The sequence below is a fragment of the Macaca nemestrina genome, chromosome 6 (genome assembly GCF_043159975.1).
Source record: "Macaca nemestrina isolate mMacNem1 chromosome 6, mMacNem.hap1, whole genome shotgun sequence".
Lineage (NCBI taxonomy): Eukaryota > Metazoa > Chordata > Mammalia > Primates > Cercopithecidae > Macaca > Macaca nemestrina.
In genome coordinates, this window is record NC_092130.1 from 143,744,907 (window position 1) to 143,771,188 (window position 26,282).

At 41.3% G+C, this 26,282-nt stretch overlaps 1 protein-coding gene and 1 non-coding gene across 4 annotated transcripts in view; one reads left to right on the forward strand and one right to left on the reverse strand.

Moving 5' to 3' along the window:
- Nucleotides 1–26,282, forward strand: part of LOC105473090 (nucleoporin 155) — a 77,544-nt gene that overhangs the window by 15,642 nt on the left and 35,620 nt on the right. For all 3 annotated transcript variants that reach the window (XM_011726719.3, XM_011726720.2, XM_071098999.1), the window contains 14 exons: nucleotides 145–237; nucleotides 1,290–1,456; nucleotides 2,403–2,508; nucleotides 3,395–3,468; nucleotides 4,050–4,141; nucleotides 9,549–9,646; nucleotides 10,927–11,079; nucleotides 13,932–14,032; nucleotides 19,228–19,398; nucleotides 20,919–21,029; nucleotides 22,561–22,655; nucleotides 23,421–23,509; nucleotides 24,285–24,347; nucleotides 24,867–25,014. In XM_011726719.3, coding sequence (XP_011725021.3) covers nucleotides 145–237; nucleotides 1,290–1,456; nucleotides 2,403–2,508; nucleotides 3,395–3,468; nucleotides 4,050–4,141; nucleotides 9,549–9,646; nucleotides 10,927–11,079; nucleotides 13,932–14,032; nucleotides 19,228–19,398; nucleotides 20,919–21,029; nucleotides 22,561–22,655; nucleotides 23,421–23,509; nucleotides 24,285–24,347; nucleotides 24,867–25,014 — 1,561 coding nt within the window. The remainder of the gene's footprint in view (nucleotides 1–144; nucleotides 238–1,289; nucleotides 1,457–2,402; nucleotides 2,509–3,394; nucleotides 3,469–4,049; nucleotides 4,142–9,548; nucleotides 9,647–10,926; nucleotides 11,080–13,931; nucleotides 14,033–19,227; nucleotides 19,399–20,918; nucleotides 21,030–22,560; nucleotides 22,656–23,420; nucleotides 23,510–24,284; nucleotides 24,348–24,866; nucleotides 25,015–26,282) is intronic.
- On the reverse strand, nucleotides 25,761–25,823 carry LOC112425111 (U7 small nuclear RNA). Its single transcript, XR_003016121.2, has one exon. It is a non-coding gene; the product is annotated as a U7 small nuclear RNA (small nuclear RNA).

A 26,282-nucleotide genomic window follows, 5' to 3' on the forward strand; every position in this document is an offset into this window, starting at 1 on the left:
CCTTGATGACATCCAAAATTTACTTATTTAAATGATCGTACATAGTAATATTTAATTAGTAGCTCATTTTAATGGTAATAAAAGCTTACTCTGTTAGTGCTTAAATGCTGAAAGTTTTCCTGCTCTTTGTCTACTTTATCTTAGGCATCTTTCAACCTCATGTACGACACCTCCTGGTTTTAGCGACCCCTGTAGACATAGTAATTCTTGGACTGAGCTATGCTAATTTGCAAACAGGTATGGCAACCCACATGTTATGTTTTTTAAAATAATATTTTGGCCAATTGATATTACAATTAAAAGCTAATCTGGGTGAAATGTTGAATTCCATTGACTCAAATTAATGATTATTGGTGCCAAATCTTCAGGCTCTTTTCCATAAGTAAATGTTGGGTTAGTTTTTTTGTTTTGTTTTGTTTTGTTTTGTTTTGTTTTTTGAGACAGATTTTCGCTGTTGTTGCCCAGGCTGCAGTGCAATGGTGTGATCTCAGCTCACCACATCCTCTGCCTCCTGGGTTCAAGTGATTCTCCTGCCTCAGTCTTCTGAGTTGCTGGGATTACAGGCATGCACCACCACACCCAGCTAATTTTGTTTGTTTTTGATACAGAGTCTCACACTGGGCTAGAGTGTAGTGGTGCAATCTTGGCTTAGTGCAACCTCCGCCTCCCAGATTCAAGCGATTCTCCTGCCTCAGCCTCCCAAGTAGCTGGGATTACAGGCGCCTGCTACCACACCCAGCTAATTATTTTGTAGTTTTAGTAGAGACAGGGTTTTACTGTGTTGGCCAGGCTGTTCTCAAACTCCTGACCTCGTGATCTGCCTGCTTTGGCCTCCCAGTGTGCTGGGATTACAGGCGTGAGCCACTGCGTCCAACCTAATTTAGTATTTTTAGTAGAGACGGTGTCTTCATGTTGGTCAGGCTGGTTGCAAACTGCCGACCTCAGGTGATCCACGCACCTCGGCCTCCCAAAGTGCTGGGATTACAGGCATGAGCCACGGCACCGGCTGGGTTAGTTTCTTGTTTATTGTTTTACTATATAATAAACACACAGACAGACACACACATACACACACACACACACACACACACACACACAGAAGGTTCTGTTTCACTTGAATTATCAAATTGTATCAGACTTAGTAATTTTAAAATGTATATTATAGAAGCTGTTGACTGTGTTGTCAATAAGAATTGAGTAAACATCGATTCTGACAATAATGCAAAGATTTTTAAAAACTGTAGAGTAGCTAATAAACTGATTTATGTATTCTTTCTTAAAATAAATAGGTTCTGGAGTTCTTAATGATAGTATGTCTGGTGGAATGCAGTTGCTTCCAGATCCTTTATATTCTCTTCCTACTGATAATACTTACCTTTTAACAATAACTTCCACTGATAATGGCAGAATTTTCTTGGCTGGAAAGGATGGCTGTTTATATGAAGTAGCCTACCAGGTAAGTCTGATATTCGTAAACGTTTTTTTTTTCTCTCTCTTGATGAAGTAGGGAAAAGTAAGCTTTTATTTTGTTTTCTAGTTATGTAAGGACATTAATATATTTTTATGACAAATATTCAAGCATCCAGGTGAAGCTGTAGTCCCCATGACTACACCATGCCTACAAAACTCAGTCCTCTCCTTAGAGGTAAAAGTCATTATTAATTCTATGTATGTCCTTGTGGAACATAAAGCAGACATCACTGTATGTGTCTCTATAGATATCTATGCACATATGTTTGGGAGTGTATACGCATACACAAATACCTAATGTACTTTTGCAAATATATGTTTTCACTTGGATTATTGATTTAATTCATAATTGCTTTCTTTTTCTTTTCCTTTTTTTTAATGTGATGGAGTCTACTCTGTCACCCAGGTCTATCACCGAGGCTGGAATGCAGTGGCTCAATCTTGGCTCACCGCAACCTCCATCCCCTGGGTTCAAGCAGTTCTCCTGCCTCAGCCTCCTGATAGCTGGGATTACAGGCGTGCACCACCACCACATCCAGCTAATTTTTGTGTTTTTAGTAGAGGCAGGGTTTCATCATATTGGCTAGACTGATCTTGAACTCCTGACCTCAAATGATCCTTGTGCCTTGGCCTCCCAAAGTGCTAGGATTTATAGGTGTGAGCCACTGTACGCAGCCCATAAGTGGCTTTTTATTTAACAGTATGTCTTGAAATTCTTTCCTTGTCAGTATTTGGTTGATATTTTAAATTATGGACTAAACTCCGTAGTTAATTTTGAATAATGTGTCTCGTTTTGTTTATTGTAACTGGTATTAGTGATTATAACTGATATTTCATGAAGATTTGAAGGTTTTTATAAATATGGATATACAGTAGTTATTGTAAGGGAGTTACATACTTTTATAAGTCTTCTTTCTATTTTTTTCTTTAAGGCTGAAGCAGGGTGGTTTAGCCAAAGATGTAGGAAAATAAACCACTCAAAGAGCTCACTTTCTTTCCTTGTTCCTTCTTTGCTACAATTCACATTCTCAGAAGATGGTAAGTAGAAAACAATAAATTTGGCAAGTAAAACTAATTTCTAACATATTGTTCCCTCAACATTTTCTTCAGAAATTATCATTCTTAATTGAAACAATTCATTATGTTAAGTAGCATTTGGTATATATTCATAAGGTCTTTTAAAGGGTAAGAAGAGATTATAACAGAGAAAGTGTGGATTTTATTCTCAAGTTTACTTATTTCCTATAAATGTAGCATCAAAGAACTTGTGTCTAAAACAGCTGTACATACTTAAACCAAAATATCTGTGTGTGTGTGAGAGAGACAGACATTCAGACAGCGAATACATTGCTTGGTCTAGAACAAATTTCCAATATAAAAATAATATATCTTAGCTTTTAATGAACTGAGAGATTCAAACAGGTGAAATAATTTTTAAAATGCTTTGGCAACATAAGATCAGTATGCCCAAATATTAATATGACTAAATTTTTAAATTATTTTCTTTCACACAATCAGTTAGGCCAAACTGGAAGTTTCTTAACATAAAGGACCAGGTATAATTATTCTACGTATTTCTAGCATGTAGTAAACATTCATTAAATATTATTGAATGAAGAAATAACTTAGAACTTGTTTTCGATTTGGCTTAAAATTCATTTAGAGGACAAAATAACTTATTTTCTATGCTCGTAACCCAGTCACAGTATTTAGCATATGTTTTTTTCATGTGTTGTCTGACTAAAATGCTTTTTGGACTGAATCTTGTGCAAACATCCTTGGATTTAACTTCAAAGCAAGGGAGTAGAAAGCCCCTGAATACAAAGTTCTGATTCAACAGTTTGTTGTAAGTGGCTAATGTATTTGCTTTGTTAATCCTTGGCTTTGCTTTTTTCTCTTTTTTTTTTTTTTGTCTTACTTTTAGATCCTATTCTTCAAATTGCAATTGATAATTCTAGAAATATTTTATACACACGATCTGAGAAAGGAGTAATACAGGTTAGTATTAATATTATACCATTAAGAGTAATATAAATCCTTATTTTTAAGGCCGACAGTTCCTGCCTCTTAAACTTTTCCTATGAACTGTATAATTAAAAAAAAAAAAAAAAAAAAAAAGCCTCCCAGGCATGGTGGCTCACGCCTGTAATCCCAGCACTTTGGGAGGCCAAGGTGGGCGGATCACCTGAGGTCAGGAGTTTGAGATCAGTCTGGCCAACATGATGAAACCCCGCCTCTACTAACAATACAAAAATTAGCCGGGTGTGGTGGCATGCCCCTTTAATCCCAGCTACTTGGGAGGCTGAGACAGGAGAATCGCTTGAACCTGGGAGGTGGAGGTTGCAGTGAGCTGAGATTGCGCCTTTGCTCTCCGGCCTGGGCAGCAGAGCAAGACTTCATCTCAAAAAAAAAAAGCCCAACTCACTTCTCAGAAGGGGCCCCTTTCTATGAAATTTCAAATCTGAATGTTTTCATGTTTGTTTTAAATACCAATATTAAAGGATCCCTTAAAAGGAAAAGTTTATTAATATGTGTATAGTATGTAATCATGTTTAAGTGAGAATGATTTGTATTCACAGGTGTATGATTTGGGACAAGACGGACAAGGAATGAGCAGAGTTGCCTCCGTGTCACAGAATGCCATTGTCTCTGCTGCTGGTAACATTGCTAGGTAACATGTAATTTATTATTAAGCATTAAGCAGGCATAATTATACTATTTGTGTGTAGCATTCTAAAAGCATATTATTCCCTAACCAAAATGTCTCTAAAAGATAAGGAATGTTGAAGAGATGACACTCTTATGTTTTGAATGGAACTGTTAGAGACTCTTTTATTTTATTTATTTATTTTTTTGAGACAGGATCTCACTCTGTCACCCAGGCTGGAGTGCAGTGGCACAATCTTGGCTCACTGCAACCTCCACCTCCTGGGTTCAACTGATTCTCCTGCCATAGCCTCCCTAGTAGCTGGGATTACAGGTCCTTGCCACCACGCCTGGCTAATTTTTATATGTATATATTTTTTGAGACAGAGTTTCACTCTTGTTGCCCAGGCTGGAGTGCAGTGGCGCTATCTTGGCTCACCGCAACTTCTGCCTTGTGCTTTCAAGCGATTTTCCAGCCTCAGCCTCCCGCGTAGCTGGGATTACAGACATGCACCACCAAGCCCAGCTAATTTTGTATTTTTAGTAGAAGCAGGGTTTCGCCATGTTGGCCAGGCTGGTCTCGATCTCCTGACCTCGTGATCTACCCTCCTCGCCCTCCCAAAGTGCTGGGATTACAGGCGTGAGCCACCGCGCCCAGCCTAATTTTTCTGTTTTTATTAGAGATTGGGTTTCGCCATGTTGGCCAGGCTGGTCTCTAACTCCTGACCTCAGGTAATCCACCCACCACGCCTCCCAAAGTGTGGAGATTACAGGCAAGAGCTTTTTTTTTTTTTTTGAGATGAGTTTCGCTCTTGTTGCCCAGGCTAGAGTGCAATGGTGCAATCTCGCCTCACTGCAACCTCTGCCTCCTGAGTAGCGGCTAATTTTGTATTTTTAGTAGAGACGGGGTTTCTCCATGTTGGTCAGGCTGGTCTTGAACTCCCGACCTCAGGTGATCCACCCGCCTCGGCCTCCCAAAGTGCTGAGATTACAGGCATGAGCCACTGCGCCCCACCTGCAAACACTATTTTTGTAACTAAGGCCTCAAATTTTCAACTTTTGTTGTCATTGTGCCTAGGTTATTGCTACAATCGAAGTGAAATAAATCAACTTTTTGTTTTTTTCAGGCAAGGTTTCACTCTGTTGCCCAGACTGGAGTGCAGTGACGCAGTCGTAGTCTGCTGTAACCTCAGTTTCCTAGGCTAACGTGATCCTCATGCCTGAGCTTCCTAAGTAGCTATGACTATAGGCGTGCACCACCATGCCCACCTAATTTTATTTTTAGTAGACCTGGGGTCTTGCTACCTTACTCAGGCTAAATTTTTGTGGTTTTTTTTTTTTTTGAGACGGAGTCTCGCTCTGTTGCCCAGGCTGGAGTGCAGTGGCCAGATCTCAACTCACTGCAAGCTCCGCCTCCCAGGTTCACGTCATTCTCCTGCCTCAGGCTCCCGAGTAGCTGGGACTACAGGCGCCCGCCACCTCACCCGGCTAGTTTTTTGTATTTTTTAGTAGAGACGGGGTTTCACCGTGTTAGCCAGGATGGTCTCGATCTCCTGACCTCGTGATCCACCCGTCTCTGCCTCCCAAAGTGCTGGGATTACAGGCTTGAGCCACCGCGCCCGGCCTTTGTTTTGTTTTATTCTTCAGTGACAAGAAAAAATTCTGAAGGCAGACAATTGAAAACACTGTTTTCCCTCTAACTTTTTTCTGGAATGTTTTTCAAATCCACAAAAAAAAAAAAAAAAAAATTAAAAGAACAATGTGGCAAAACAAATAACTTTTTTTTTTTTTGAGACGGAATCTCGCTCTGTCACGTCACCCAGGTTGCAGTGCATTGGTTCAGTCTCAGCTCACTGCAACCTCTGCCTGCTAGGTTCAAGCAGTGCTCCTGCCTCACCCTCCCAAGCAACTGGGACTGTAGGCATACACCACCATGCCTGGCTAATTTTTTGTATTTTCAGTAGAGACAGGGTTTCACCATGCTGGCCATGCTGGTCTGGAACTCCTGACCTCGTGATTCCCCACTTCGGCCTCCCAAAGTGTTGTGATTACAGGCGTGAGCCACTGCATCCAGCAAAACTAATACACTCTATCTCAATTGTTAACATTTTGCCTCTTTGTTGCCTGTCTTTTTTTTTTTTTTTTTTGAGAAAGAGAAGAGTCTCGCTCTGTCGCCCAGGCTGGAGTGCAGTGGTGCATGGCGGGATCTCAGCTCACTGCAAGCTCCACCCCTCCAGTTCACGCCATTCTCCTGCCTCAGCCTCCCAAGTAGCTGGGACTACAGGTGCCCGCCACCACACCCGGCTAGTTTTTTGTAGTTTTAGTAGAGATGGGGTTTCACCGTGTTAGCCAGGATAGTCTTGATCTCCTGACCTCGTGATCCACTCGCCTCAGCCTCCCGAAGTGCTGGGATTACAGCCACTGCACCCTGCCCTGCCTGTCTGTCTTATGAGCCATTTGAAAGTACGTTGTAGACATTATGACTCTTTTTTTTTGGAAATGGAGTCTCACTCTGATACCCAGGCTGGAGTGCAGTGGTGTGATCTTGGCTTACTGCAGCCTCCTCTTCCTCCCAGGCTCAAGCCATCCTCACATCTCAGCCTCTTAAGTAGCTGGGACCACAGACGTGCGCCACCACGCCTGACAGATTTTTTGTATTTTTGGTATAGATGGGGTTTCACCATTGTTGCCCAGGCTGGTCTTGAATCCCTGAGGTCAAGCAATCTGCGAGTGTCAGCCTCTCAAAGTGCTGGGATTACAGGCATGAGCCACTGACATGCCTTTAGTCTCTTACATAATAATGGTATACTTAATCCATATTAAAATTGCCCAGTAGTCCCCAAAATCTTTTTTTCCTTTTTTTTTTCTTTAAACTCTGCTGCTGGCCTGTCGCGGTGGCTCAAGCCTGTAATCCCAGCAGTTTGGGAGGCCGAGACGGGCGGATCACGAGGTCAGGAGATCGAGACCATCCTGGCTAACACGGTGAAACCCCGTCTCTACTAAAAAATACAAAAAAAAAATTAGCCGGGCGTGGTGGCGGGCGCCTGTAGTCCCAGCTACTCGGGAGGCTGAGGCAGGAGAATGGCGTGAACCCGGGAGGCGGAGCTTGCAGTGAGCCAAGATCCGGCCACTGCACTCCAGCCCGGGCCACAGAGCGAGGCTCCATCTCAAATAAAAAACAAAAAAACTCTGCTGCCCAGGATTGAGTGCAGTGGTGCAATCATGGCTAACTGCAGCCTTGACCTCCCTAGGCTCAGGTGATCCTCCAACTTTAGCCTCCCAAGTAGCTGGGACCATAGGCATGCCTACTTCCACTTGGCTAATTTTTGTATTTTTTGTAGAGAGGGGAATCTCACCATGTTGCCCCGGCTGGTCTCGAACTCCTGGGCTCAAGCAACGTGCCTGCCTCAGCCTATCACAGTGCTGGGATTACAGGTGTGAGCCACCATGCCCCCAAAATCTTTTTTTTTTTTTTTTGAGGTGGAGTCTTGCTCTGCCGCCCAGGCTGGAATGTCGTGGCACGATGTCAGCTCACTGCAACCTCCACCTCCTGGGTTCAAGCAATTCTCCTGCCTCGCCCTCCCGAGTACCTGGGACTACAGGCACGAGCCACCACACCTGAGTAATTTTTGTATTTTTAGTAGAGACGGGGTTTCACCATGTTGGCCAGGCTGGTCTTGAACTCCTGACCTGATATGATCCACCCACTTCAGCTTCCCAAAGCGGCAATCCGTGGCTCACGGATTATAGGTGTGAGCCACCACAACCGGATTCAAAATCTTTTATAGTTGTTTTTCTTTCCATTTTTCTCAAATTACAATCAGAATTTATGAATTGGATTGGTTGGATTGGGCTCTTTAATATAAAACAGGCCCGTGACCACCTTTCTTTTTTTGGAATATTGACATTTGGAAGGGAGGGGCAGGAGAATTATACAATTTTCTGAATTTATCGTTTTTTGTAATTAGATTCTCAGTAATACATTTTATATACATACATTTTATATACGATGTTTATATATATTTGTATATGTATATGTATTTATATTTTTTCTTTTTTTTTCTTTTGATACAGAGGTTTGCTCTGTCACCCAGCCTGGAGTGCCATGGTGCTATCTTGGCTCACTGCAACCTCTGCATCCGAGTTCAAGTGATTCTCGTGCCTCAGCCACCCAAGTAGCTGGGACTCTAGGCATGCGCCACTATTCCTGGCTAATTTTTATATATTTTTTAGTAAAGATGTTGACCAGGCTGGTCTCGAACTCCTGGCCTCAAGTGGTCTGACTTCCTCAGCCTCTCCAAGTGCTGAGAAATGTCTTACTACCATGTGAAATGGCAATTCACATTGTAATGAATTCACATAGGCAGTGTGAAATGTCTTACTACATTATATCAGGAGACACATAATAGCAGTTTTCTCACTGTTGAAAACTTCTTTGAGGTGCTGTTAACTAAATGTCTACATTATAAAGTTTCATTTCCTCCCTTTTTTTTTTTTTTTTTTTCCTTGAGATAGTCTGGGCTTGTTGCCCAGGCTGGACTGCAGTGGCATGATCTCAGCTCATTTCAACCTCCACCTTGGGTTCAAGTGATTCTCCTGCCTCAGCCTCCTGAATAGCTGGGATTACAAGCATGCGCTACACCTGCCTTATTTTTTTGTATTTTGAGTAGAGACGGGGGTTCACCATGTTGACCAGGCCGGTCTTGAACTCTTGACCTCAGGTGATCCGCCCACCTCGGCTTCCCAAAATGCTGGAATTACAGGTGTGAGTCACTGCACCCGCGCTTTCTCCCTTTTTAATTAGTAGTAATGATACTTTGACACTCTGAGAATACTGCTCCCCACCAACCATTCACCCGATGGTTTTAGTCGTTTTTTGTGATCTTTGTTTGAAAATAGGGTTACTCTTAACAATATAAGTGTAAAAAGTACACATTCAAGAGTTTTTCCAGTTCTTGCTGTTCTTGTATTACTTTCCTAAAAAGCTAGTCTTAAATTAGTTAGCATATTTAGAAAATGTGGAAACATGTGGTCGGGCACAGTGGCTCACGCCTGTAATCCCAGCACTTTGGGAGGCCAAGGCAGGCGGATCACACTCACACGAGGTCAGGAGTTCGAGACCAGCCTGGCCAACATGATGAAATCCCGTCTCTACTACAAAACAATACAAAAATTAGCTGGGCATGCTGGCACAAGCCTGTAATCCCAGCTACTCAGGAGACTGAGGCAGGAGAATTCCTTGAACCTGGGAGGCGGAGATTGCAGTGAGCCGAGATCCTACCACTGTACTTCAGCCTGGGTGACAGAGTAAGACTCCATCTCAAAAAAAAAAAAAGAAAATATGGAAATATGTAAACATTCTGATAGGAAATGTTTCTTATAATTTAGCAGACACATTTTAAAAATACACTTTGTTTTCTCCTTTCTTTTAGGACCATCGATCGTTCTGTTTTTAAACCAATTGTCCAAATAGCAGTGATTGAAAATTCTGAATCACTGGACTGCCAGTTATTGGCTGTCACACATGCAGGTATGTTGTTTTATTTACATATCTGTGTTACTGTTACAGCTTCTGAAAATTCTTAGATTTGGAAATTTATGATTAGAAATATATTTTTACTTCCATATCTGCTTTAAAGCCATATAAATAATTTGTAAAATAAAGGATTTTGAAAACTGGGAGACTTTTCTGTTTCTTCATTTTATAGATATAAAACCAAGCCTAGGCCAGGTATGGTGGCTCACACTTGTAATCCTAGCACTTTGGGAGGTCAAGGTGGGCAGATTGCCTGAGCCCAGGAGTTCAAGACTAACCTGAGCAACATAGTGAAACCCTGTAACCCCGTCTCTACTAAAAATACAGAAATTAGCTAGGTGTAGTGGCACGGCCTTGTAGTACAGCTCCTTGGGAGGCTGTGGCGGGAAGATCGCGTGAGCCCAGGAGTTTGAAGCTGCAGTGAGCTGAGATTATGCTACTATACTTCATCCTGGGCAATAGAGCAAGACCCTGTCTCAAAAAACCAGTAAAAAAGCAAAACAAAAGCCAAGCCTAAATGGCACAGTGGCTCACATTTTGTAACAAAGCCTGAACTGGAACACAAGATTTCTTGGTTTGTCTTTGCAAGTTCTTTCTAATGAAATGTATTGATTCACCTCTCAATTTTGAGTGACATTTTCTTAGATATATATTTCAGCTGATAGTCTATATGGTAATTTAAGATTAGTCAGGGGGCTGGGCGCAGTGGCTCACACCTGTAATCCCAGCACTTTGGGAGGCCAAGGCAGGTAGATTCTGAGGTCAGGAGATCGAGACCATCCTGGCTAACATGGTGAAACCCTGTCTCTACTAAAAATACAAAAAATTAGCCGATGTGGTGGCGGGCACCTGTAGTCCCAGCTACTCGGGAGGCTGAGGCAGGAGAATGGCGTGAACCCAGGAGGCGGAGCTTACAGTGAGCTGAGATCACGCCACTACACTCCATCCTGGGCGACAGAGCAAGACTCTGTCTCAAAAATAAAATAAAAATAAAAATAATTAGATGGGTGTGGTGGCACATGCCTGTAGTCCCAGCTACCTAGGAGGCTGAGGCAGGAGAATTGCTTGAATCCGGGAGGCGGAGGCTGCAGTAAGCCGAGATGGCGCCTCTGCACTCCAGCCTGCTAGACTCCATCCCCCAAAAAAAAATTAGTCCAGAAAGTTATGTATGGTTTTAGCAGAGTTTTGCATTGCTATATGTAATTGCTTCAATAACACATTTACCTCAGGTCCTTATTTTCTATTACTGATGCATAATTTTACCCCATCTTCAGGTGTAAGGTTATATTTCAGCACTTGTCCATTCAGACAGCCATTAGCACGGCCTAATACACTGACGCTGATTCACGTCCGCTTACCTCCTGGATTCTCAGCATCTTCAACCGTAGAAAAGCCTTCAAAAGTACATAGAGCACTTTATAGTAAAGGTAAGTTCTGAAATACTATCAGATTTAAGATGAGATTCTTAAAATTGTTAAAATTATATGGCGTTTTGAGGCATTTGAAAATACCTATGACAACAGTAGAAACTGGGGACTACTAGAAGGGTTGGGGAAGTAGGGGAGCAAGGGTTGAAAAACTGACCGTTGGGTCTTATGCTTAGTACCTGAGTGATGGAATCAGTTGTACCCTAAACCTTAGCACCACGCAATATACGCAAGTAACAAATCTGCACATGTACCTGCTGAATCTAAAATAAAATTTGAAATTGTAGTGAAATTCAAAAGTTGAAATTGAAAGTATAGTTTTCACTCCTACATTTAGGTTTTTGATCTGTTTTGTGATAATTTTTATACGTTGTATGAGGTAGGAATCTGACTTCATCCGTCTGCATGTGGATATCTAGCTGTCTGAGCACCATTTGTTGAAGACTATTATTTCCCCATTGAATTGTCTTCATCTTACTTTCTCACGTGAATTACCCGTTAATGTATGGGTTCTGGATTCTCAGTTCTATTCTATTGGTCTATATTATCCATCTTTATGTCAGTAGTACAGTCTTGATTACTGTTGCTTTGTAATAAGTTTTGAAATTGGCAAGTGTGACTATTCCAACTTTGATCTTTTTTTTTTTTTTTTTTTGAGATGGTCTGGCTCTGTTGCCCAGGCTGGAGTGCAGTAGCACAATCTCTGCTCACTGCAACCTCTGCTTCCCATGCTCATGCCGTCCTCTCACTTCAGCCTCCTGAGTAGCTGAGAGAAGCTACAGGCGTGTGCCACCACACCTGGCTAAGTTTTATATTTTTTGTAGAGACAGGCTTTTGCCATGTTGCCTAGGCTGGTCTCAAACTCCTGAGCTCAAGTGATCTGTCTGCATCAGCCTCCTAAAGTGCTGGGATTACAGGCATGAGCCACTGTGCACCTGGCCTGATTTTTTTTTTTAAAGATGATTTTGGCTATTCTCAGTCTCTTGAATTTTCATATGAATTTTAGAATCACCTTGTTAATTTCTGCAAAAAAAGTGAGGTGGGGCCGGGTACAGTGGCTCATGCCTGTAATCCCAACACTTTGGGAGGCAAAGGCAGGTAGATCACTTGAGGTCAGTTGGAGACCAGCCTGGCCAACATGGCGAAACCCCGTCTCTACTAAAAATACAAAAATTAGCTGGGTGTCGGGGGTCATGCCTGTAGTCACAGCTACTTGTGGGCTGAGGCAAGAGACTTGCTCGAACTATGGAGGTGAAGGTTACAGTGAGCCAAGATCCACTCTAGCCTGGGGGACAGAGCAAGAGTCCATCTCAAAAAAAAAAAAAGTGAGATTGGATTGTGATAGCTAAATCGGTGTATCAGTTTGGGGCATGTTGCCATCTTAACTATATTTAGTCTTCAAATCCATGAATACGGAATATTTTTCCAAGTCATTTGGGGGTGGGGAGGAAGGTTCTCACTCTTTTACCCAGGCTGGAATGCAGTGGCAGGATCTTGGGTCACCATAGCTTCAACCTTCCGGGCTCAGGTGATCCTCCTTGCTCAACCTCCTGAGTAGTTGGGACTACAGGCGTGTGCCACCACTCCTGGCTAATTTTTGTATTTTTTGTGGAGATGGTATTTCACCATGTTTCCCAGGCTGGTCTTTAACTCCTGGGCTCAAGCAATCCTGCCACCTCTGCCTCCCAAAGTGCTAGGATTATAGGTGTGAAGCCACTGTGTTGGTGAGTTTTGTTGAGATAATTGCTTTTTTTTTTTTTTTTTTTGAGACAGTGTCTACTGTCACCCAAGTGGGAGTGCAGTGTGCAGTCATGCCTCATTACAACCTCTACCTCCCCGGCTCAAGCAATCCTCCTGCCTCAGTTTTTGTTGAAATAAGGTCTTACTTTATTGCCCAGGCTGGTCTCCAACTCATGGGCTCAAGTGATTAGCCTGCCTCAGCCTCCTAAACTGCTGGGATTACAGGCATAAGCCACAGCACCTGGCCCAGATGATTGCTTCTATAGTACACTTATCTCTGCCATTCCTCTGGCACCTTCATCATTTTTATTCATGGTGTGTTTGAATTAACCAGTATATAAACTGTATTTCGTTGAATATTAGCTTCTATTACATTGTGAATTGTCAGTCACAGCATTTTTTATATACTAAATATATTTTTATAAAATTAATAATTAAATTGATAAGCCCATTGACTGCAAGATATACCCTAAGTTCAGAAATGCTAAAATGTGAAAAAAAAATATGTTTACCTGAGAGAAATACAGTTTAAAATTGAGAACACTTAAGGAGTCTACCCTAAAAATAATTATATAGTCTTTCATGGAATTATTTTATTTTGTAACTTGTTTCTTTACAAAGATTGATGTTGTGTGTGTATATCTATATGTGCTAATTTTAAGTTGGCATAAAAGTACTTGTGGTTTTGTAAAAAAAAATTTTTTTTTGAGACGGAGTCTTGCTCTGTCACCCAGGCTGGAGTGCAGTGGCACAATCTCAGCTTATTGCAACCTCTACCTCCTGGGTTCACACCATTCTCCTGCCTCAGCCTCCCAAATAGCTGGGATTACAGAGGCCCGCTGCCACACTCAGCTAATTTTTGAATTTTAGTAGAGACAGGGTTTTACCATGCTGGTCAGGCTAGTCTCGGACTCCTGACCTCGTGATCCGCCCACCTCATCCTCCAAAAGTGCTGGGATTACAGGCATGAGCCACCATGCCCAGCCCGGTTTTATAATTTTAATTGCCAAACCGCAATTACTTTTGCACCAACCTAACAATAGTTATTAAGGTTATTGAGGATGCATATTATTTGACATGATGTAATAATATTTTATATATTAAACTTTTAGGTATTCTATTGATGGCAGCCTCAGAAAATGAGGATAATGATATTTTATGGTGTGTCAACCATGATACTTTCCCTTTCCAAAAGCCAATGATGGAAACCCAGGTAAGTTGTCCTGACAATTCTGAAAAAACTATTATATAATTTTAAGTGAAGGATAATATGGTAAGAAACTTTTTATCTTCTGATTTATTGCTGTTTACTTCTAATAACATATGATTAGAAATTATAATGTAAAGAAATTATCCTGTCAATTATTTGTTTTTCCTCTGTCAGGTTAGAAGTTCCTGTGGTAATCACAAAAAGACATCTTTAAAGAAAACATTGGGCCGGGCGCGGTGGCTCAAGCCTGTAATCCCAGCACTTTGGGAGGCCGAGGCGGGTGGATCACAAGGTCAGGAGATCAAGACCACGGTGAAACCCCGTCTCTACTAAAAATACAAAAAATTAGCCGGGCGCGGTTGTGGGCGCCTGTAGTCCCAGCTACTCAGGAGGCTGAGGCAGGAGAATGGCGTGAACCCGGGAGGCGGAGCTTGCAGTGAGCCGAGATCGCGCCACTGCACTCCAGCCTGGGCGACAGAGCGAGACTCCCTCTCAAAAAAAAAAAAAAAAAAAAAAAAAAACAACAACAAAATGAAAACATTGGACCCTTGTAGAATATTTTCCATAATGTACCAGAAAATACATGTATCTTTTTTTTTTTTCTGAAAACATGTCAGGTTCATATGAAATGATCTTTGTCTCATTTAAATATGTTGCTTGTTTAGTTATTTAAATATGAGGCCATCCATTATAGTTGTGACTTAGAATTTTATTCTAACAATCTCTTTGTAATTTTGTCTTTTTCTTTTTTTTTAATTACGGAAACTTTCAAACATAAAGTTTGAAGAATCAATTGAACCTCACATAAGAGAACTGAGTTGCCAACATCTTTCTTATTGTATTTCGTTTTTCTTTCTGACATAAACAAAGGGACACCCACAAACACACAGTTTTGTTTTAAACACAAAAATCACCACATACATCATGAAGTGGATATGGTCTTCCTAGGTGAGGGCCGAGGCTGCTGTGAACCCACGGACTGCCCCCTGCCCCCAGCTGCCCATCCTAGTCCCCAGTTTGTAAGGAGGTGAGGGGAGGCTACCTGTCTCCATCCCCTTGGTGTCCTCTGCTCACTCCTGCCTGTCCTCCTAAATAGTCCTGCATAGCCGACTGAGGCTGCTGATCAAACCAGATAAACCAGCCCCTAGTGGGGTGTGAATGTCTGGTACTGTGTCTTTGAAGCTACCTCTTCACAGGCATTTTGCTTCTAGTTTTCGCAGAAAACTAGTGGTTTTCTGGTAGTTCTTAAATTTGAACCCTTCCAGATGGGACTGGCAAAAGGTGTGTGTAAGTGGGAGGAGGAAAAGCAGAACTCCCAGGGATGGGAGTATTGTCTGCATGATCTCTACCAAATTTCTGACAAGGTTCAAAGAGCTGGGGTAGGAGCAGGAGGGAGATAAGAAGTGCCCTTCTTCTTCTTTCCTTTATTCTTTGAGCTTTACTGAGCATGTACTACCAGCCTTGTGCTGTGATAAACTGTGAGGATTCAGAACTTAATAAGATATAAACCCTGTCCTGGTTGGGATTTTGTGCTGGTGGGGGATAATGATTTTAATCCTGTCTCTACTTCCTCGAAACTGTGGAGCAGAGGACACGTTTTTGGCTGTTTATTCCTCTATAATCGTTATAATCATATCTGCCACTATGGAGTTATGAGACTAAATGAGCTCATGTGTGTAAAGCACTCAGAACAATGCCTGGCACTCCTTGGAAGCACCATTCCATAAATGTTAGCTTTTTTTTTTTTTTTTTTTTTTTTAACTCTCTTAAAAAAGACAGTGTCTCACCCTGTTGCCCAGGCCCAAGCATTCCTCCCACCTCAGCCTTCCAAGTAGCTGGGACTACAGGTGTGCATTACCACATACAGCCAATTTTTAAATTTTTTGTAAGCTAGGTGTGGTGGCTCATGCCTGTAATCCCAGCGTAATGTCGAGGTGGGTGGATCACAAGGTCAGGAGATCGAGACCATCCTGGCTAAAATGGTGAAACCTCTACTGAAAATACAAAAAATTAGCTGGGTGTGGTCGCGGCGCCTGTACTCCCAGCTACTCGGGAGGCTGAGGCAGAAGAATGGCGTGAACCCGGGAGGCGGAGCTTGCAGTGAGCTGAGATCGCGCCACTGTACTCCAACCTGGGTGGCAGAGTGAGACTCTGTCTCACAAAAAAAAAAAAAAAAAAATTTTTTTTGTAGAGACGGGGTCTGACTATATTGCCCAGATTGGTCTTGAACTCCTGGGCTCAAGCGATCCTCCCACCTTGGCTTCCCAAAGTGCTGGGATTACAGATGTGTTCACCTAACTTTTTTTTTTTTTTTTTTTAGAACAAATACTACATGTCATATAATTTGATTTAATATTTGAGTTTTTCTTAAACAAAGGTGAACTTTTGTTTTTAACAAAAAAAACTCATCAAGAATAGTGTATGAGCTTTGGTCAAATCCTAGTTACCAAAAAAAGACATTGGTACAACAGGGTAAATTTTATATTGGCTAGGTATTACACTATATTAGGGAATTGATAACTTTTTTTTTTTTTTTTTGACACAGGGTTTCACTCTGTTGCCCAGGCTGGAGTGCAGTGGCACGATCAGAGCTCACTGCAACTGCTTCCCAGGCTCAGGGAATCCTCCCACCTCAGCACCCAACCGCCGCCCACCCCCCGCAAAAATAGCTGGGACTACAGGCACATACCACCACGCCTGTCTGATTTTTTTGTATTTTTAGTAGAAACGGGGTTTTGCCATGTAACCCCTGCTGGTCTTGAATTCCTAAGCTTAAGGGATCCCCCTGCCTTGGTCTCCCAATGTGTTGGGATTACAGGCGTGAGCCGCCTCGTCCAGCCAATAACATTTTTAAATGTTGTTATATGGTTTGTAAGAAAACATTCTTATTTTTAGGAGATACGTATAAAAGTATTTAAGAGTGATAAATGATGTCTATACTTTCAAATAGTACAATAAAACAAAAATATACAGGAAGAGAGAGAATGCAGACATGGCAAACTGCTAACAGTTGTTGAATCTAGGTATTGGGCATGTGGACTTTTGCTGTATTTTCAACATTTTTGGCTGCTTGAAATTTTTTATTATAAAGTATTTTAAAGGATTAAAATACTTTTTTTTTTTTATTGTGAGACAGGATCTTGCTCTGGAGTGGAGTGCAGTGGCATGATAGCTCACTACAGCCTCAAACTCCTGGGTTCAAGCAGTCCTCCTACCTCAGACTTCTGAGTTGCTAGGAATACAGGCACATGCCACCACACTGAGGTAGTTTTTTATTTTTTGTAGAGATGGGATTTCGTTATGTTGTCTAGGCTGGTAAAATACTTTTTTTTTTTTTTTTGAGACGGAGTCTTGCTCTGTCACCCAGGCTGGAGTGCTGTGGCCGGATCTCAGCTCACTGGAAGCTCCGCCTCCCAGGTTTACGCCATTCTCCTGCCTCAGCCTCCCAAGTAGCTGGGACTACTACAGGCGCCTGCCACCTCGCCTGGCTAGTTTTTTGTATTTTTTTAGTAGAGACGGGGTTTCACTGTGTGAGCCAGGATGGTCTCGATCTCCTGACCTTGTGATCCGCCCGTCTCGGCCTCCCAAAGTGCTGGGATTACAGGCTTGAGCCACCGCGCCCGGCCTTTTTTTTTTTTTTTTAATTTGGCAACAGAGTCTTACTCTGTCACCCAGGCTGGAGTGCAGTGGCATGATCTCAGGTCACTGCAACCTCCATCTCCCAGGCTCAACAAATTCTCCTGCCTCAGCCTGCTGAGTAGCTGGGATTGATTACAAGCCTGTGCCACCATGCCTAGCTAATTTTTCTATTTTTAGTAGAGACGGGGTTTCACCACGTTGCCCAGGCTGGTCTCAAACTCCTGACCTCAGGTAATCTGCCCGCTCCACCTCACAAAGTGCTGGGATTATAGGTGTGAGCCACCCCACCCAGCCAGTAAAATACAGCTGGTAATATACTTTTTAAAGGAAAGATAGTATCTTAGCAGATTTAATCAATCCTGGAAACATGGTAGATGGTAGTTATTGGATTGAGAGAATTATAATCTTATTAAAGAGTATTTACAGTTTATCTTGAGAAAAGTTTGCCCTTGTCTTCTAGTACAAACAGATTTATGTATTAGTGTAGAAAATGCCTGCTTATGGTGTACGCAGTGGCTCACGCCTGTAATCCTAGCACTTTGGGAGGCCAAGGCAGGTGGATCACCTGAGGTCAGGAGTTTGAGACTAGCCTGGCCAACATGGCAAAACCTGGTCTCTAATAACAATACAAAAATTAGCCGGGCGTGCTGTTGTGCGTCTGTAATCCCACATACTTGGAAGGCTGAGGCAGGAGAATCACTTGAACCTGGGAAGCAGACGCTACAGTGGGCTCTGATTACGCCACTGCACTCCAGCCTCGGCGACAGGGTGAGACTCCGTCTCAGGAAAAAAAAAAGATAATGCCTGATTAGCACTTTGAGAGGCCAAGATGGGCAGACTGCAGGAGCCCAGGAGTTTGAGAACATCCTGGGCAACACGGTAAAACCCTGTTTATACAAAACATAGAAAAATTAGGCGGGCATGGTAGCATTCTCCTGTAGTCCCAGCTACTTGGGAGGTTGAGGTGGAAGAATCAGCTGAACCCAAGGAGGTCGAGGTTGCAGTGAGCTGTGATCATGCCACCGCACTCCAGCTTGGGTGACAGAGTAAGATACTGTCTCAGGAAAAAAAAAAAAAAAAACAAAACCCAGAGGCCAAGTGCGGTGGCTCATGCCTGTAATCCCAGCACTTTGGGAGGCCGAGGTGGGCGGATCACCTGAGGTCAAGAGTTCGAGACCAGCCAGACCAACATGGAGAAACCCTGTCTCTGCTAAAAATACAAAATTAGCTGGCGTGGTGGCATATGGCTGTAATCCCAGCTACTGGGGTGGCTGAGGCAGGAGAATCACTTGAACCCGGGAGGCGGAGGTTGCAGTGAGCCAGGATCACACCACTGCACTCCAGCCTAGACAACTTCGTCTCAAAAAAAATAAAAGAAAAACCCCAGAAAAATACCTGATTAAAAAAAAGATAGTAGAAAATTACGTAATACTTTTGAAAATATTCATGTTAATGTACTATTTGTTAAATTTACTTATTTATTTATTAAGTCTGTAGTTTTTTCTTTTGCATTGTGTAACTTCAATATGATGTGTAAAACATTTATTTCTTTTATGTAGATGACAACCCGTGTTGATGGTCATTCCTGGGCTCTTTCTGCGATAGATGAATTGAAAGTAGATAAAATAATTACACCCTTAAACAAGGATCATATTCCAATAACTGATTCACCAGTTGTTGTACAGCAGCACATGTTACCTCCGAAGAAATTTGTTCTCCTCTCAGCACAGGTATGTACGTATTCTGTTAAGGTAGTGACAAAAATAAGCAATATATAATATTTTTGTCAAGTACTCTGAAGTAGTGGCTTAATGGAATCATATCGTTTTCTTTTTTTTTTTTCTTTTTTTTTTTTTTTTTTTTTTTTTTGAGACGGGATCTCGCTCATCACCCAGGCTGGAGTGCAGTGGTGTGATCTCAGCTCACTGCAACCTCTCTGCCTCCCCGGATCAAGTGATTCTCCTGCCACAGCCTCCTGAGTAGCTGGGATTACAGGCGCACGCCACCACACCTGGCTAATTTTTGTATTTTTAGTAGAGACGGGGTTTCACCATGTTGGCCAGGCTGGTCTCAAACTCCTGATCTCAGGTGGTCCACCTGTCTTGGCATCCCAAAGTTCTGGTATTACAGTCGTGAGCCACTGCACCCAGCCTTCCTGGTTTGTTATTTGACTTTGTTTATTGAGATTTTTCCCAGCATACAAGCTTGTAAGTAATCAAAATTATCAGTTATTTGATATTTTATTTTATTTATTTTATTTTATTTTAGACAGGGTCTTACTCTCACCCTGGCTGGAGTGTGGTGCACAGTCTTGGCTTACTGCAACCTGTGCCTCCCAGGCTCAAGGAATCCTCCCACATCAGCCTCCTGGGTAGCTGGGATTACAGGCTTTTGCCACCACACCCGGTTAATTTTCGTATTTTCTGTAGAGACAGGATCTCACTAAAGCCCAGGCTGGTCTCAAACTCCTGAGCTCAAGCTATCCACCCACCTCATCCTCCCACAGTGCTGAGATTATAGGCGAGAGCTAATCTACCCAGCCATCATTTGAAATATGTCATAGTTGAAAAGCTTCCTCTCACTAAGGTTTATAAAAGAATCCACTCGTAGTTCCTTTTGTTTATTGATTGGTGCAAAAACAATTGAGGTTTTTGCCATTGATTGTAATGGCATTACAACCGAATACTCAATTGCTTTTGTACCAACCTAATACTATGATGCTTTTGTACCAACCTAATTGATACAAAAAACCTCAATTGCTTTTGTACCAACCTAATACTATGATGGTTTTATTTTATTCTTTAAGTCGTTTGATCTATTTGGAATTTACTCTGGTATAAGGTATGACTATGTTTTTAGCTTTTTTTTTTTTTGTCTAAATTGATACAAATAGTAGCAACCTGATTAATTAATAATCTAATTGTAATTCTCTGGTTTCAGGGGCAGCTTTGCAGGGGCAATTGCATTAAGTTTTCTTCATAGATACATAGATCTACTGGAGGTTGAGTTGAGATGTAGATGATCCTTTTGACCAGTTGTACTTTTTATATCACGTCAGCCAGTCCTCCTGCCTCAGCCCCCTGATGCGCTGGAAATACAAATGTGGGCCACCATACCCAGCCTACTTTGTATTGTTGAAGGGTTTTTTTTTGTTTGTTTCATTTATTTTATCAAATAAGGTAGCAGGGTCCGTTGCCATCAGCCAATCTTGGTAAATCTCTTTTTCATGTTCTTTCTTCAAATTTCTTAGGGGAGCCTTATGTTTCATAAACTTAGACCTGTAGATCAACTGAGGCATCTACTTGTGAGTAATGTGGGTGGAGATGGAGAAGAGATTGAAAGATTCTTTAAATTACATCAGGTAATTATATATACTTTTTAAAAATGTGATGCTATTTTAATCAAACAGTGGGAGTCATAGTTTATGTATATTGGGACTGGAATACTGTAATAAATAGATTTTTTTTTTGAGATTGAGTTTTGCTCTTGTTGTCCAGGCTGGAGTGCCATGGCGCGATCTTGGCTCACCGCAACCTCCGCCTCCCAGGTTCAAGCGATTCTCCTGCCTCAGCCTCCCTAGTAACTGGGATTACAGGCATGTGCCAGCACGCCCGGCTAATTTTGTATTTTTAGTAGAGACGGGGTTTCTCCCTGTTGGTCAGGCTGGTCTTGAACTCCCGACCTCATGTGATCCACCAGCCTTGGCCTCCCAAAGTGCTGGGATTACAGGCATGAGCCACTACGCCCGGCCATAAATAGATGATCTTAACAATATTCCTTTCTTTGCCTCAGTCACTGTATGTGAACTGACATTTGAAAGCAGGATTAATGTAAGTCTTGTAGTGAGCTTTCAGATTTTTATTCTCTGTTGTTGATAATTTTTTCTTTTTTTTTGGAGACATAGTCTCACTCTGTCTCCCAGGCTGGTGCAGTGGAGCGATCTCAGCTCACTGCAAGCTCCGCCTCCCAGGTTCACACCATTCTCCTGCCTCAGCCTCCCAAGTAGCTGGGACTACAGGCGCCTGCCATGATGCCTGGCTAATTTTTTGTATTTTTAGTAGAGATGAGTTTTCACTGTGTTAGCCAGGATGATCTCGATTTCCTGACCTCAGGATCCGACTGCCTCAGCCTCCCAAAGTGCTGGGATTACAGGCATGAGCCACCATGCCCAGCCTGTTGTTGATAAATTCTTATTGAAGTCTACTAGTAAGTTTCTTGTTCAGGTTATATGATAAATGCCTTTTCATTAAAAGCACAAGACATTTAGGGACAAGTTCTTTTTTGTTTGTTTGTTTTGGCTTAATGACCTGAGGAAGAAACTTGAGGCAACAGTGTAGAGATCTTAGTATTTCAGAGCCATAACTGGAATTGATATGGTTAAAATTGGGATAGTTCAAAGTTAAGTATACAGACCCTGGATTCAAAGCACCTGTGTTAAAAATCCCAGCTCCACCACTGAGGTAAATTACTTGACTTCTCTGGGCTTCAGTTTCCTTATACATTATAATAGTATGTGTTATGAGGATTAATATATGCTAAACTCTTAAAATAGTACCTGACACATGGTAGGTATTCAAAGTTACCACTTATTGTTATTTTCTAGAAAGTAGAAAGACCACAGGAAGAAAATTGGAGACATAAGGTGGAAACTAACTCAGAATCTAGGTAAAAAGGAAAAGAGAGCATTCTGTAATCCTAGTGCTTTTGATGAACTTAAAATAAAACCAGTAGTGTTTACTTGTCTTTTTAACACTAACTGATTTCATTTAGTCAGCAAGTATTTATTGAACGCCTGCTCTGTGCTAGATACAGACTTTAATATTGCATCTAGCAGTACACAAATCATTTTAAAAGTTTATATTTATATAAGGCCAATATTCCTCTTTTTACAGGAAGACCAGGCTTGTGCTACTTGCCTTATTCTTGCTTGCTCCACTGCTGCCTGTGACAGAGAAGTATCTGCCTGGGCTACTCGGGCTTTCTTTAGGTATATGAAAGGTTTTTTGTTTATTTGTTTTTTTTTTTTTTTACTGGGCCACTTTTTAAAATGATCTTATTATCAATGTGATAAATTAAAGCCTTGCCAAACAGTTGAGTGACTATGTAGGCAAATTACCAAAATTCATTTGCAAAAGCTGAAATCTGGAGAGATTATAATGGTAATAGAAGCAACTAAATTAGCATAGTTTATGCATTATTACTTTAACTCTGGATTCTGTTCTGTAACTTCTTGTCTACTTTCTATACTTTGTTCTACCTCAGTTACTGTCTCATCTATCTTTTTTACTTCCCCAAACACTATGCCAATTCTGCTTAATATGTATCATTAGTATTGAAGGCTTCTGAATTATTTTAAGGAAACTTGGTACCAAAGAGATATTTCTATTTAGAAAATATTTAAGAATTTGAAATGTGATTTTGTTAGAAATGTTTTTTGAAATACTATCTAACCATAACCTAGTGCGAAAATTATAATGCCATTTACTCACAAAGTAAATTCTGTGCATTGCATATCTTTTTCTTAGAAGTTATCGGAGTCCCTTATAATTCTTCCTGGTAGCAATTTCAAGTCCATATTTACTGAATAAATATTATAAGTCTTATGCATATATTTTACTGTCAGCACAATACGTTAAAGTCTGTAATGTTTAAAGCATTTATTTTGAAGCTAAGCAGGAAAAGGAACAATTCCAGTTTTTAAGATGGATAGTTTGTTTTACTGAATAAATTCAACCTCTTGTCATAAAAATAGGTATGGTGGTGAAGCACAGATGAGATTTCCAACCACTCTTCCGCCTCCAAGTAATGTTGGTCCCATCTTGGGGTCTCCTGTCTATTCTAGTGAGTATGAAACATTGAAATGAAATTGTTTCTAATCGTTTGAATCTTAGAACCTTTATAGCAATTTTTGTCAATAAACCTTTTTGTTATGTTTTATTTACTGCTACTGTATAATTGATGAATATATCTGTAGATTCTGATTCTTAAAAGTGATCTATTAATATTGAATCCTTAACATAAGGAAGCAAAATAAGATGTAACCAATCATATTTACGTAACTCATTTGGTGTATATTCAGAGGGAAACAGATGAATGATTTAATAGTAATTAACTCCCACATCAGTGTTTTCCAAGGTGGGAGTTGTTAGAAACTTACTAGGAGATGAGTCCCTAATTCTTGCATATATCATGGACAATGTAAGTCCTTTTTGTGCTTATAAGTAGCTTCTGTGGCCAGGCGCAATGGCTCACACCTGTAATCCCAGCACTTTGGGAGGCCGAAGTGGGCGGATCACCTGAGATTGGAAGTTTGAGACCAGCCTGACCAATATGGTGAAACCCTCTCTCTACTAAAAGTACAAAAATTAGCCGGCCTGTGGTGGCGTGAGCCTGTAATCCCAGCTACTCAGGAGGCTCAGACGGGAGGATCACTTGAACCCAGGAGGCAGAGGTTGCAGCAAGCCGAGATAATGGCACTGCACTCCAGCCTGGGCCACAGAAAGAGACCCTGCCTCAAAAAAAGAAAAAAGAAATACCTTCTGTATCTAATTTTGATCACATTCAAAAGATTGAGATGTTCTTTTCTAAATCTTTATATTCTTCTTTCCCTTTTTAGGTTCTCCTGTTCCTAGTGGTAGTCCCTATCCAAATCCATCCTTTTTGGGAACACCATCTCAGGGTACCTCTTTTCTTTGTTTTGGATTGCTTCTACTGCTCATTTTGAAGTGCTGACATTATGAGTTATCCTTAATGCTTAGTGTGAAAAAGATGAACTTGCCTTATTCCCTTGAAAATAAATATACGCTCTCCAACCAAGTTTTAGCATTTGGATGTGAATGCCTTTATTTAGGAAGAACTCCTCTTATAATATGCCTGGAAAGCCCATTATTTGGGTTCCAGGATTAAATTGGACCCTAAAATCTGTGTAATTAGTTCTGTTTCACTGTCAGCATTACAAGCAGTTATTGCAAGTTTGTTTCCTTTTCATTCTGCATTGTGAACACTGGCAAGTCTACCTGGGAGTATCCATGCACGTATAAATCTCTCTTCTTATTAAGGAAAACCAAATTAAATGTCTATGTATTTCATTATTTTTGTAAATACCTTTGTGTCTAGATACACAAACTTGGATTATTGAGAATTCTGAATTTTATGGGTTCTGTTTTTAAGATATTTGTTTTTCTTATGTGTGTACAAGGTATACAGCCTCCTGCCATGTCAACTCCAGTGTGTGCTCTGGGAAACCCAGCAACTCAGGCCACAAATATGAGTTGTGTGACTGGACCAGAGATTGTGTATTCTGGAAAACACAATGGTATTTGCATTTACTTTTCTCGGATCATGGGGTAAGTTTGCCATGAAATAATGAACTATTGCTCACCTTGCCCCATCTTGAGTAGTTAATTTTTTTTTTTTTTTTTTTTGAGACGGAGTCTTGCTCTGTCGCCCAGGCTGGAGTGCTGTGGCGCAATCTCGGCTCACTGCAAGCTCTGGTTCCCGGGTTCACACCATTCTCCTGCCTCAGCCTCCCAAGAAGCTGAGACTACAGGTGCCTGCCACCACGCCCGGCTAATTTTTTGTATTTTTTAGTAGAGACGGGGTTTCACCATGTTAGCCAGGATGGTCTCGATCCCCTGACCTCATGATCCACCCACCTCGGCCTCCCAAAGTGCTGGGATTACAGGTGTGAGCCACTGTGCCCAGCCTAGTTAAATATTTTTAACTCTGAATTTGGGATGTCATTTATTCCTATTAAATTTTATTTTTAGCTCACTTTTCGTCGATAAAACTTTTCTATTATTCAGTTTTTATTATCTAACTATACTCATTGCTGTGTTTTATTTCTCTCACTCTCTCATGATCCGTGTTTGTGTGTGTGTAGCGTCAAAATACAGTTGTTCCTCAACACGGGTTAGGGGATGCCAACCACCCTTCCTCAGCCTTCATGTAGTCAGAAATTCATGTACAACTTTCAACTTTCTTAATTACTAATAGCCTACTGTCTAGCAGCCTCACTGATAAGTAATCAATTAACACGTATTTTGTATGTTTTTTGTGTTTTCTTTTTTTAACTTTTGCATGATGTAGGAGTGTGGGAGAGTCTAGTAAAAACCAGAAAACCTCCTAGACAAATTCTAAAACAGATGTGACACTGATATTTTGTGTTATATGTATTATACACTATACTCTTACCATAAAGTAAGCTAGAGAAAAAAATTAAGAAAATCATAAGGAAGAGAAAATATATTTACTATTCATTAAGTGGCAATGGATCATCATAAAAGTCTTCATCCTTGTCTTCACGCTGAGTAGGCTGAGGAGTAGAAAGAGGAAGGGTTGGTTTTGATGTATTGGGGTAGCATAGGTGGGAAAAAATCTGTGTATATGTTGACCCACACAATTCAAGCCCATATTGTTCAAAGGTCAACTGTATGTCTATATACATATTAATGTACAATGTTACAAACTTCCCCATAACTCAGTGACATGTGTCTACAGTTCAACAGGGCGGTTCTGTCTTGCTGGGCTAACTCAAGGATAGGCAATCAGTTGTGAAGTTAAAGAGAGCTCTGCTTATCTTGGCTAGACTCTCACATGTTCAAGGTTATGTTTT